A 12,439-nucleotide genomic window follows, 5' to 3' on the forward strand; every position below is an offset into this window, starting at 1 on the left:
ACAATCAATGACCCCACGTGATGCCTTCTGTAATGGGAAACACTTACCCGCGACTGAATTTCTGTCTTTCTCCCATTTCTTTTCAGGTAGGATTCATCCACAGATATTCGTTATTACCATGTTCTCTACCGCCAGCTCCATATTTCGTCGCCGCCCAAACCCCGCAGCGGCTACCCCCCAGGCCAGCCCCTACGAAGTGCCTTTCTACACAAATGCTGCCTACTATCCAAACTGGAGGATCTACCAGAAACAACCTCCGTCATCCCTCCGACTGGGGTTCATCTCGCACGTGTTCTATGCATTTGCCTGGTAACCAGCAGTCAACCATGGTGTATAAAAAAAAAAATCAAACCAGCTAATCAATCATTGCAATACTTTCAGGGTAAAGGAAGATGGCACCGTTTACGTAGGTCTTTTTTCGAATTGTTCAAACCAGTGGATCAAATACTAATCCTGATTCTAGTTGAGTGATGAGTGGGCCGACACACAGATGCCGGTAGACGGAACAGAAGGTTGCCTGCGGGCGTTTGTTCAACTGAAGCAGCAATACTCTAAGATGAGGGTTGTCCTCTCAGTCGGAGGTGGGGGCAAGGGCAGTGAGAACTTCGCTGCCGTCGCCCACAGTCGCTCGCGAATGGACACCTTCGTTCGGACTGCCAAGGGATTGGTCGATCAGTTTGGACTGGATGGCATTGATGGTAAAGCTCCATGATAATTTTTTTTTAATCTGAAATGGAAGACTGATGATTTATATCGCCCAGTTGACTGGGAGCATCCTGCGGATGCAAAGCAGGGGAAAGACTACATCCGTCTCTTGGCCCAGCTTCGTGAAGTGCTTCCTGCTCCGCGATACGTATTGGCTTCGTGTCTTCCCGCGGGACAATGGGCACTGCGCCATATTGATCTTGCTGCTGCTCAAAAATATCTGGACATGCTGAATCTCATGGCCTATGACTTCTCCGGTCCCTGGGAGCCCGAGACGGGCCATCAAGCACAGTTGTACGGGTCAACATATGCCATCTCGGGCCAGTCAGCGGTCTCGTACGTGCTGGCACAAGGCGTCAATTCCCAGAAGATCATTCTCGGTGTTCCGGTGTATGGACGCTCGTTCCTAGGCAGCAACGGACCTGGTCAGCGATATACCGGCTGCGGAGGTGAGGACGGTGTGTTTGACTATCGTGAGCTGCCACGTTCGGGGGCCAAGGAGTTTCATGACAAACAGGCCGGCGCAGCGTACTGTATTGGCGGCGACGGTGGGTTTGTGACGTACGACACACCAGCCACGGTGCAACAGAAGGCCGAGTTTGTCACCACATCGAAGCTTGGAGGACTGTTCTACTGGCACATCTGCTCGGATGCTCGGGGATCGCGCAGTCTAATTGAGACAGGCTACAATACACTGCATGACATGTGAAGACTTATGGAAAGACGGTAGTGCTTTGAATTAAAAATACCAAAAGTTCTAGGCTCAATGAGCATCGCGCTTGCATTCCTGTGCCCCGGTAGGTAGTTTGTGAAATTAACGCAGAGCGGCAGTCTCCGAAAATTTAAGCCCGTATAATGCGCATATTTAATGTTTATTTATTGCAAATAATGCATTCGGCGCTTTTACGGCGCATTGATGCCCCCGTTATTGTGGTGCCACATTCACGATCCACCACTGTCAACCGAACACCGAGGCTCCTGACCAACAAGCTTTGGAGACCCCGCCTATGCTCAACTCAGGGTAATATCGCCAACACTCATCAAAATCGCATCTTCTTTTCTCAACTCATTTATCAATAGCTCGTTATGTCGTCAACTTCGCCCCTACCTGCGACTGCAGATCGCGGATACATCACTCAACCGGGCCCATTGGGGAACACGTATACATCAGACGCCAGTCTTCAACGCGCGTTGTTATGTAAGTTTCTTACCAAATATTATTGACAGTACGGGCGTTCCCTAATGTAATCCAGGGTATCTGCCGGCTTCAATTCTACGCTCTGCCGAGCCAGAACTGACCCATCTCGGCGCCGACGCGGTGTCTGAACGCATTCGGGAGTGGAGCGCCGACGCGGAGCGCAATCAGCCGTATGTCAAGAGCCACAATGTTTGGGGTAAGCGCTATGAATATGATCGCTTGGTGACGAGTGAGGGCTGGAAGCAGCTCGGCAAATGGGGCGCTAAGCGCAGGTATGGATCCCTTAGACGGACAATTCTTCCTTGAGGCTGACTGGCTTGGATTCTTCCAGAATTGTGTCCACTGGATATGATTCGACCTTGGGTCCTCATAGACGGACTGTCCAATATGCACTGTAAGATACGTTTTGTTTCTTCTCGAGTCTATTTCTCATTCGCCGACAGGAACTATCTCTACTCGCCTTCTTCAGGCCTATATTCATGCCCAATGAGTATGACTGATGGAGCCGCGTTTATCCTCGCGCCAAAACTCAAGGCGCTGCCACTAGCGCATCCTTTCCATGAAACGTTCAAGCGCTTGATTTCTGACAAGGACGACCACTGGACCTCAGGTCAATGGATGACGGAGAGGGCTGGAGGCAGCGATGTGCAGAACACTGAAACATGGGCCACGTATGCACCGGTTGAGTCCGCAAGTTCTAAAGCATTGGCGGACGGAGACTACTTGATCAATGGGTTCAAGTTCTTCTCCTCTGCCACAGATGCCGACGTGGCTCTTCTGCTAGCAAAGACTCCTTCTGGTAAGCTGAGTACGTTTCTTGCACCACTACGGAAGACCGTCGTTGGAGATGATGGTATGCCTCGAGAAGTCTCCAATGGCGTGAGAATCCATCGCTTGAAGAACAAACTTGGTACCAAGGAACTGCCAACTGCCGAACTGGAGCTAAAGGATATGAGAGCTCATTTGGTAGGAGAGTTGGACCAGGGTGTTATGACAATTGCGCCTCTCCTCAACATCACTCGTATCCACACATTCGTTGGATCCCTCGGGGGTTGGCGACGCGCAATCAGCATTACAAAGAGCTTTGCAAAGGCGAGAACCACGGTTGGGGAACCACTATGGTTGATTCCAATGCACCTCCGGCTACTTGCAGACCTGGAAGTCAAGCACCGCGGCAGCATGAACCTTGCTTTCTTCACTATCGCTGTGATGGGGGTGGTCGAGAACGACGTGTCCTCTGAGCAGGCACATTTGCCACGGCGAGGCCAGGAAGCTAACATTGTGTTCCGTGCTCTGACAGCCACTGCTAAAGCTGTGATCAGCAAGATGGCTGTTGCTGGAATACAGGAATGTCAGGAGTCGATGGGTGGCGTTGGCTACATGGACGAGGCCGACGAGCCCGAGTTCAACATCTCTCGGATTCTGCGCAGCACTCTTGTCAATTCCATATGGGAGGGAACCACCAATGTGCTGGCAAGTGAGCTGATTCGGTTCTTATTGAAGAAAGATCACTTCGAGGTCTTCGCCGCGTGGCTCAGCCGTACTTTGGCATTGATTCAGACTTCAGACCTTCGTGACGCTTTGACTACTGCCTGGTCGGCTTTGCAAGGGCGCTTCTCGACCAAAGACCAGGCACCTGCCACTATAGTTGCTGATGCGCGCCGATATATGTTCACTCTTGCCTGGATCTTGATGGGTGGCCTACTAGCTGTTGATGCCGAGCGTGATAGCGACCCGGTAACAACTGAAATAGTTCACCGGTGGATACTGAACGGCGAAGGAGGCGTTGGAGACATGGTTTTCCGTGATATTGTCCCGGTGAGAGCCAATGATAGTGTCACTGCTGGTGGTGAGGAGCATCTGCAATGGGACTGTAAAATTGCGTGGGGTGTTGAATTGCCTGTCAATCGAGCATCTGGACATCGGTCCTTGCAAAATGCAGGCTCGAAGCTCTGAAATTATAGTTTCAATGTACATAGTGTGCAGAATAATACAATATATCACTGATACACATAGGATAATGTCTAGCGGTTGGGCGTTTCCTATCTAGGCTGCGACCACTTTTGTGAGAGCACTCAGGCTCAGATTCAATGAGAAGATGCCAGCACGAGCTTAGGGAAGTCACACAAGAGATGACGGATGCTCATGAGTGTCTACTTAGTGCTCCATGAGTACTTACATGATTACCTAGGCCTCTCTGTCAAGATGATGTACTCGCCGGCCCTGTCAATATAGCGCGCGTGGGGCCCAAAAGAACATCTAAGGGCATCACAGACCTTTTATTGCCGCGCACTTCCATCGGCTTGAGCGGATAGTCCCACTAAGAAGCCAACGGCCCCAAATGTGGATCGGGCTATGCACCACCATCCAAATGATCAAGAAAGAGCTTTCTATCCATCAAACCTTATTTTGTCTGGACCTGGTGATTTTACCAGTGTCGAGTCAAATAAACAAACGGACGAGGTCTGGAGAGCCCAATTCGACCAAGACCGGAGGGGTATCAAGTAAGGGGGGGGCGCAAAAAAAAATTTGAGGCTCTTTGGGCGGCATTTTGAGGACGCGCGACATATCACCTCTCTATGACCTACGATGCTCTAGCCGAGATTTATGCACATATTGAACTCGCTATACAATCTATCGTAGCTGATCAACCGCCAAATAAAATACGACGCTTCGACTCAGCCCACCAGACGCTCAAACCAGTTTTTTTTCCAACTGCCACTAAAAAGGTGGTTGACACACGCTTTAGGGTGATTAAAAGGAACCGAGCCGCTGTGTCGCTGGCCATTCCCCCACGCGGTAACTGGAAGCACGCATAGCCCGCCCATCTGCTTGCCGGGAGCTGATTCGGAGGCATCGACACAGACCGGCTCCTGGATTCGATGGAACGGTGCCCAAGTCACCCTCTCAGTGGGACTGTCGGTGTAATTCCTCTCTGCTTCCACGGACTGGACGACTAGTGGATGACTCGTTAGGAGATTTTCCGAGAGCATATCCAGAATCGTATCGGTGAAGACGCCGGGACCTGTGATCTCATGCGTCATCTTCTCATCGTAATGATCGTAAAACTCTCCAAAGAGCCACCTCTGCCTGTCGAAATGTTGTTTCGTGTGCGATAGCACCCGCACGATCACTTCACGCAGCACCGGGCTGAACCGCCGCGGCGCATACATCGTGTACTGGATGAATCCGTACTTCCGACCCACCTGCCATTGTTTCCCCATCTCGGGCGTAGCGAATGGCTCGTCCGATTCAATCCCTACGATCAGCGAGATTCGAGATTTGGGATCTTGTTGGAACGCCGGGTTTTGCAGCGACGGGCAGTCTCGGATGGGGAGTGCTGGCATGACATCTAGGTCTGCGTAGTAGCCGCCGTGATACCACATCACTAGATACCGGAGCAGGTCGGCTCGTAGGACTTCGTCCGGGTATGACTTCCACCAGTGTTCTAGGTCCGGGACGACTTTTAGGTTTGCTTCGATGAACCAGTTCGCCCATGTGCTGGATACGACCTATCATGGAAAGAAAAGGGTTAGCAGGGAGAGCAATTGAAATTACTAGAATCCTCCACTCACTTGAAAGTCCCAGTCTGCATTTTTCTCCTGGAAATTATGCGAATGCGGGCCCCGGTTGTTTGTATCTTCCCCCCTACCCAGCAGGATCTGCCATATTTTGTCCGCGGCCTGATCATCTCCGTGTTCCACAGCCACCTGCTCAATATATTTCAAGGCATCTCTCACTCGAGTCTCATAGTCGGCGTCCGGCTTATCGCGATAAGGAGAGTGCCATAGGAATTCCGGTTCGCTGTCAGCTTGCGACTTCCGACAGCTTCTCGACGATAGGAACGGCTGAAACCAGAGAAATGTAAGCACAATCACCAGGAGCAGGACATTTCTGCGACGGTTTAGATAGTATCCCCTCGCAGGTCGGGATAGACTCAACATCATCGCTACGCGATGAGGAGCATTGCAGGCTTGTAATATGTTGCCTGATTGTTTTCCAGTCGAGTGGCATTGGCCACTTTTTGCTCATGCGATTGCGGCTATTTCGCCCCCGTTGCTGATGCCAAGCGACTCCACCTGGTTCGCCTCGTTTTCTAGGGTCTCTGGGCCCCGTGGACCTAGCCTAATAGGGTTAATTCGAGCGTCGATCACAGGTCGCCAATTGCTTGATCGGCCAAGCAAATAGGGCTATTCCATATTCTATACAGTGAAGATTTGAGCAATGTCGGCGACAGTATAGGCAAAGTAATATCTTGATTAGTTGGTTAATCTGCGTTTGCCGAAACTCGGGCCGCTCGCCTTCTATCCGACCTTCTAAACTTACCCGCTAGCCTACGAAAAATCTTCTCTTTACTCGGATTATTGGGCTACCAGCCGGGTTATCCGAGGCCATTTGGCTCCCGAGCTTGCATATATCGCTTTTCCTATCGAAGCTGTTTCCGTGCGTGTAGCAGCCACCGGCACCTGCACTACACTTACGATATAACGATAGCAATGTCACTAGAAGCGCTTCTCTCCTCGAGCGCTTAGGGAAATTACCAAAAACCCGTTAACGCGGAAAGAGTCGATATTGATATGTACAGCATTCGCCGACGAGCCAATTTGGGCAGAAATTCTTAAACTCATGAGGTCAATTTAGACACAAAGCACGCGACTGCTGCAAGGGGCCAAACCCCAAAAAGCGATTGGTAATTCGACATTGTGCCTCCTATATAGACAGGATAATGTCTGCTTGGTGGGACCTTAAAGACTGCCGCCACTCTTATGAGCGCACTCAGGCTCCGACTCACTAAGTAGATGTAAACACGGGCTTAGACGTGATGATTATGCTAAATATAGTCACATGTGTGATATTATTGCATGTACGCATTAATCACTTAAACACACACCAACCGAAAGCACACTAAATGGCATGACTTTTGATCATAGACTCAACAGCGTCAGTGATACTGGCCTCGAGACCAATGTACTCCCACTTGCCGTCTTTGGTACCGTTAGCGAGTATCTTCAGACTATGGCGCATGTCGAATCCCGTCGGATGTACTCCCTCGGGCAAGATTTGGGAGGGGTTTCCCTCCGGAACCCGGGTTCTGAGGGCAGGAAAATTCTTGCGGATGATATTGACCACCAATTGCGGTGTGATGAGCCCTGAGACGAGAAGAATCCGCTGGTTTACCGCAGCGGGATTCTCCAGCGCATCAACATGGCTCTGGGCCACGTCACGCACGTCCACCTGAGCATAGTACATTAGCCAGGGTCACTGGATAAGGAGTTTCTTTTTAACGACTAGTCGGCTGAGCTTCGAAGTCGAAGAAGGAAAACTTACAAAGAAGTAAAAAGGGAACGTCAACCCTTGAATCTCCTTGTGAGTTCCATCAATGAAGCTTGCGATGGCAAACTTATTGGTCTGATTGATGGACTTGGGACCTTCGATCGGGTGGATCATTGGACCGATGATAATGTCCGGATTGATCACGACCAGGTCGTAGGAGGGAGAATTCTGCTTTGTGAACTCCCACGCGGCCGCCTCGGCTTGGATCTTGGACACGTTGTATCCAAGAACGGTATCCTTTCTCTCGATGGCCTGCTCGGCCGTCACCTATGTCTAGGTGAGATACGGGTGACCCGATGATGAAGTGGATGTCAGTTTTACTTACGGGATTCCAGTCTTTCTCCGTGTACGGCTTTCCTTCCCTGGATTCGTCTTCGAAGGAGTTGAGCACGGATACGGCACTACCCAGCAGGATAAAGCGCTTCAGGGCGGTGCCCCCGTGGTGGTGGGCGGCCTTCAAAATCTCAGTAGTTCTAAGTATGTGAGCTTCCCTTCGGAAGACTACTTCTTCATTAGATTCACGTACCCTGCCACGGCGGGCTCGATTATCTCCTTCTGAATATCAGACGCCTGGAACGTCAGCGGAGATGCCGTGTGGATCACGTAGTTGAACGGCGCCTTTGCGCTCTGGAAGAGATGATCGAAAGGTCTTGAGGTGGTGAAGTCTGCGACGATCGCAAATTCCACCTTGCCCTTCCAAGTCGGGTGGGTTTTGATTATATCATCTGCTTTCTTTTGAGAGCGCACCGTCGCGGTGATGGAGTATCCACGCTACTGGCTAGTTAGCGGCCTAGTGGGCCAGGAGCGACTAAAATTGCGTACATCTATCAGAATGGAGAGGATATGAGAGGCCACGAAGCCATTGGCGCCTGTCAGCAGGACACGTTGGCCTTGTCCAGTACTTGACATCGTTAAGGAAAGTGTCCAAGTAATTCACAAAATGCTCTTAGCAACTTATTGGTAATTGCGGGCTCATAGGTATTTTGAACGGTAACAGTCAGTCTGATCGCTGGATTATAAATATATATGTCTGTGTATGTGTACGAATATCTTGTTTGTGTTCAGTGAGGTCATACTCTTGACGCAAGTCGTTTCAGCCAATGAGACATTCCCTGGTAACTTGTTAGTTAATATCCTGGTGCGCAGGATCAGGTCACCCGTGTGAGACATACAAAGGAATTTCATTCCGACCACCCATTGTAGTATCTATCATAAGTCAAAGCATCATAGACTGTATGGGTAATAACCATAGGTCGAAGGCTGTAAGTGCCTGTGTTGAGGAGCTTGCCTGTCCCGATGACCCCCCGTCCTTCTCCAAGAACTTACTGGTGGTCGGTCAATTTTTGCATCAGATTGTTCGAGCCAACTTAATGCCAGATAAAGTTCGCCATGTACCGGGGTTTCATTTCAGCTCGGAAAGTTAGGGACAAATTACTGACTGATGAACTAATATCGTAACCCAATTCCCGGAATATACTAGAAGTCCCGCCGGAGCTGCTCCACTGGTGGCATGACCCCTTCTTTTTCCAGCATTTGAAACGTTTCTTCCAGTTCGTCCCATGTGTCCGCATACCCGGTCCATCCCAGCTTACGGGCCTTACTCATACTCGCTACGCAGCTCCAGTCTCGACCCATAGTCAAAACTAGGAAATTCCACGTCGCCTTGTCCCATGCCTCCTGGTCCAGATGGTACTTCTCCCGTAGTTGCATCCAGGCTGCGTTCACATCTGATCGACGCGCCCACTTCTCCGGGTCCACCTGCAGAAAGAGGGTAGGAGCGTTATCTACCACGGGGTCTGAGGAGAGACCTAAAGATGATTCCCTCGCCTTGATGGGTGGCCGATTCTGCATCCGGATCGTTGACGACTCATAGTCCTTGAATCCCTTGGTGTCAGGCACCCCGCCATTCGGGAATATCGGGTCCGGAATCGTGCACCCAAAGCGGGCAGCCAGACGAGGCCACAGATTTTGAAAGGACTCGGTGTCGCCGTTTATCACGTTGAAGATTTGGTTGCCCGCTGAGGGGGCTGTCGCGGCCCAAAGGCAAAATTTAGCGTGTAGGTTTGCCGACGTCCAGCAGTTGAATGTGAAATAGTTGGCCTTGCTACCGGGAAATGGTAACTTAGAGCCTGGAAGAGCCTTGCTAACCGCACAGTAGAGCCCGATTGAGGTGGCCTCGTTCATGAAGTTGCCCCTGGCGTAACCGAGTACATCCTCGGGCAGCGTGACCACCCATTCCCAGTGGCCATTGACGGCGGCCTCGGCGAGGATCCTCTGTTGCTCGTAGTAGAAGATAGGAGGCCAGGAATCTCCTCCCTTGGAATTTGGCAATAATGGATCGTCTTCTAAGAAGGGCTGCTTGCCCTGTCCCAGATGAACGCCGTACTGCTTTAAGCCACAAGTGAGAATGAAACGCTTGATTCTCCTGTCAGCCCCAGTGACAGTGAGGGCTTGGAGGAAACTGTGCAGGAGGGCCGAGTTTACTCGCAACAATTCTGTCTCATCGTCGCGGCCGAGGTAGGCACAGAAGTAGATATATTCAGCTGAGATCCCGTGGAGGTTATGGGCCATGTCGTCTACAGAGCCCTGGAGATCAAGAGTGACATGCTGGATCTTGGAGTTCTGGTAGCCAGGGTTACCCCGCGATAATGAGTAGATTTTGTCATAGGACGAGTCCTTGACGAGGTGGTGAATGATAGCACTCCCAGTTATGCCTAGTTATCTGGTTAGTTTCGTAGGAACGCGGCGACAAACAAGTGGGACGTACCGGTGGCGCCAACTACAATGGCGCAAGGCATGTTGAATAAAACGCGAGGATCCCGAAGTATTGAGGCTTGGATGAGAGACTACGCTATTGTCTTGCGGGTGTCCTCAATTTATAGACCATGATGGGCATCCACGTCATGATTACATCTTTGGCTAGATATGGTAGAGTCGACCGATAGAAAGTAACGTGATCTGCCATTACTCTCACTCCGAATCCTACAAAACTCCGTTGTATGAGATAATTGATCATTTACGACAGTGAACTATGAAAGGGCCTAGTGTGCTTTGCTGTTAGGACGATTAACTTAGAGTGAAGATGGTTATTTGATGAAATTGTCGAATCCAGGCGATGTATGTGATCCACCCCGAATTACATTAGTAATTTCCAGATGTGATCGAAAATCACAAGATAGAAGTCTGGCATTCTGATTATATTTTAGCTATCCTTTTATAATATAGAACGCATAGTAAGCAAACTGAGCGCACAATGCCAAGAATGTCAAAAATCAAAAGTGGGTTAGTTCTATACAAAACTTTTATCTATGGGTCCACTATGCCAGCATCCTGATATTACCCCTTAGCGCTACAACTGCACGTGGCCCTAGGTTCCCGTTTAGGAGGAGGCGGCGCAAATGGGCTGGGATGAAAGGGAGGGGACGACGCAGATGGGCCGACATCAGTGGATCGAATTATCAACAATCTGGCCAGCTAAGTAGTCATCTGATTGGAAGAACGCCACACGGACGAATTCCTTGATGTTGGGAATGAGTTAGAGAGCGGCAAGTCGGGTGGGTGATGGGGACGAGGTGGAGGGAAGTGATACAGAGCAGTTGTAGGTTAGGTAAGTATCCGAGGCGCTTGTCTCAGGCCGATGAGGCAAAGGACAGCCTTTCTCTACCTCATCTGTCATCTCAATAGTCCCGAACTCGGTTTGAGGCGCAGAATCGATCTTGATCTCTCACATGCCCAGCCAAAAGATATAGAGAGGAGCCAGGTCTCCGATGAAACTTGACGCCAACGAAATCCTGCGGGCGCACCCTCCTACCTCTATCCATTCGAAACAGTGACCCTCGTCTCACTCGCGTGCTCCAATCATCGCCATCCGACTCGTATAGGAACGTCAGGAAGCCAGCCGCTGCAGATTGTCTGCTTCTCCCCGACTCGCGACTAAGACTCTTCGTTTCTAGGGCGGGGTTCCGATCAGACATGGCAGGTAAGCTCACCCAATCGTAGCCGCAAATGGTCCACGGCTCATGGACAACTCCGCGACCAGATGAAACGACCCACGGTCGGTCCTCCGAGGCATCGCTCACCCAAGATCGGTTCTCCGAGGCGTGGCTCACCCAAGAGCAAGAGTTGATCGATCTGTTCTTCAAAGAGAAGGTCCCGCTAGCGCTACGCAAGCTCCCTCCGTCCAAAGATAGCTTCCAGTGCACCGCCGAAGGTTGTACCGCGTTCGCCCGCAAGATCCTCCGCTCTAACGACGTCCGGCCAGTCGACAACCAAGGCGCTGCTAGCTACACACTTATCTGTCCTAGCCAGAATAAGATCGTCCAATTTCGTCTCGAGCCTTTTAACGAGTACATCCTAAGCCTCGCACACGATATCTACGGTGAACTAGTGCCTATTCCTACCCAGCCAGGTAGCTTTCCGTTACCTATGTACGTCTGCCCGGTGATACCAGGCGTGGTCCACATCTTCCAAGATTTCCCAAAGGATAGCTTCCCCCTCCAGCGTCAGCTAAATACAGTACGGGATCTAGCCGCATTCGTTGCTAAGGCGGCTTTCTGGCCCCAGCCTCAACAAGCGTTGTCGAGCGATTCTTGGACTACAACGGCTAGTATAAAGCTTAAGGATCTAGCTAGCATGAACCAACTACGCCAGATAGAACCGCGGTTCGCGCAGAAAGCGGCGGAGCTTATATCTAAGCTTCACTTACTAGATCGCTTGCCATTAGTGTTAACGCATATTGACTTTGCAGAGGTCAACCTTATGGTGGATCCGTCGGATGGCCACCTAACTGGTGTCCTCGATTTCGATGGCGCTCGTATAGAGGCGTTCGGCATGTGCCTATTCGGGGTATACGAAGGCTTCTTTGGAGAGATGCGAGATGCAAAGTGGAGGTTCTTTGACCAGCCTGCCATCCAGGATAGCCAGGAGCTAGGGAATCCGCCGCGAACTGTGCGAGAGACACTGGAAGCCACCTTTTGGGACACCCTCTGGGATGCTATGCCACCCAGGATGACAAGGCAAGATCTTGAAGAGCCTGTTATGGTCGCACTAGAGATAGGGATCATTAACCGCTACTTCGACAAAGACGGCGATATCGATCCAGAGGACGAGAACGATATGCGCTCCGTGAACTGGGCCACTGGACTACTCCTCGACCGTTAGTTTCTAGTTTAGTATATAATTTCCCTAATTTGTCTATCATAT

At 50.7% G+C, this 12,439-nt stretch overlaps 6 protein-coding genes across 6 annotated transcripts; 3 read left to right on the forward strand and 3 right to left on the reverse strand.

Annotated features, from left to right (window-relative positions):
- Positions 1–118: 118 nt before the first annotated feature.
- PFLUO_LOCUS7097 (uncharacterized protein) lies at positions 119–1,414 on the forward strand (the record flags this gene model as incomplete). Its single annotated transcript, XM_073784704.1, has 4 exons — positions 119–309; positions 382–406; positions 464–698; positions 762–1,414. The coding sequence occupies 4 exons, from the start codon at positions 119–121 to the stop codon at positions 1,412–1,414; spliced, it is 1,104 nt and encodes a 367-aa protein (XP_073641132.1).
- Positions 1,415–2,290: 876 nt separating this feature from the next.
- On the forward strand, positions 2,291–3,859 carry PFLUO_LOCUS7098 (uncharacterized protein; the record flags this gene model as incomplete). Its single annotated transcript, XM_073784705.1, has 2 exons — positions 2,291–2,297; positions 2,373–3,859. The coding sequence occupies 2 exons, from the start codon at positions 2,291–2,293 to the stop codon at positions 3,857–3,859; spliced, it is 1,494 nt and encodes a 497-aa protein (XP_073641133.1).
- Positions 3,860–4,581: 722 nt separating this feature from the next.
- On the reverse strand, positions 4,582–5,847 carry PFLUO_LOCUS7099 (uncharacterized protein; the record flags this gene model as incomplete). Its single annotated transcript, XM_073784706.1, has 2 exons — positions 4,582–5,415; positions 5,479–5,847. The coding sequence occupies 2 exons, from the start codon at positions 5,845–5,847 to the stop codon at positions 4,582–4,584; spliced, it is 1,203 nt and encodes a 400-aa protein (XP_073641134.1).
- A 961-nt stretch (positions 5,848–6,808) lies between these two features.
- PFLUO_LOCUS7100 (uncharacterized protein) lies at positions 6,809–8,146 on the reverse strand (the record flags this gene model as incomplete). The annotated part of the gene is made up of 5 exons (XM_073784707.1): positions 6,809–7,138; positions 7,232–7,504; positions 7,563–7,710; positions 7,764–8,008; positions 8,060–8,146. 5 exons carry the CDS (start codon positions 8,144–8,146, stop codon positions 6,809–6,811), a joined length of 1,083 nt encoding a protein of 360 aa, XP_073641135.1.
- A 567-nt stretch (positions 8,147–8,713) lies between these two features.
- Positions 8,714–10,035, reverse strand: PFLUO_LOCUS7101 (uncharacterized protein; the record flags this gene model as incomplete). The annotated part of the gene is made up of 2 exons (XM_073784708.1): positions 8,714–9,951; positions 10,005–10,035. The coding sequence occupies 2 exons, from the start codon at positions 10,033–10,035 to the stop codon at positions 8,714–8,716; spliced, it is 1,269 nt and encodes a 422-aa protein (XP_073641136.1).
- A 1,207-nt stretch (positions 10,036–11,242) lies between these two features.
- PFLUO_LOCUS7102 (uncharacterized protein) lies at positions 11,243–12,397 on the forward strand (the record flags this gene model as incomplete). Its single annotated transcript, XM_073784709.1, has 1 exon — positions 11,243–12,397. The coding sequence occupies one exon, from the start codon at positions 11,243–11,245 to the stop codon at positions 12,395–12,397; it is 1,155 nt and encodes a 384-aa protein (XP_073641137.1).
- Positions 12,398–12,439: the final 42 nt, after the last annotated feature.

This window comes from Penicillium psychrofluorescens, assembly GCF_964197705.1.
Source record: "Penicillium psychrofluorescens genome assembly, chromosome: 4".
In the NCBI taxonomy this organism is placed as follows: Eukaryota; Fungi; Ascomycota; class Eurotiomycetes; order Eurotiales; family Aspergillaceae; genus Penicillium; species Penicillium psychrofluorescens.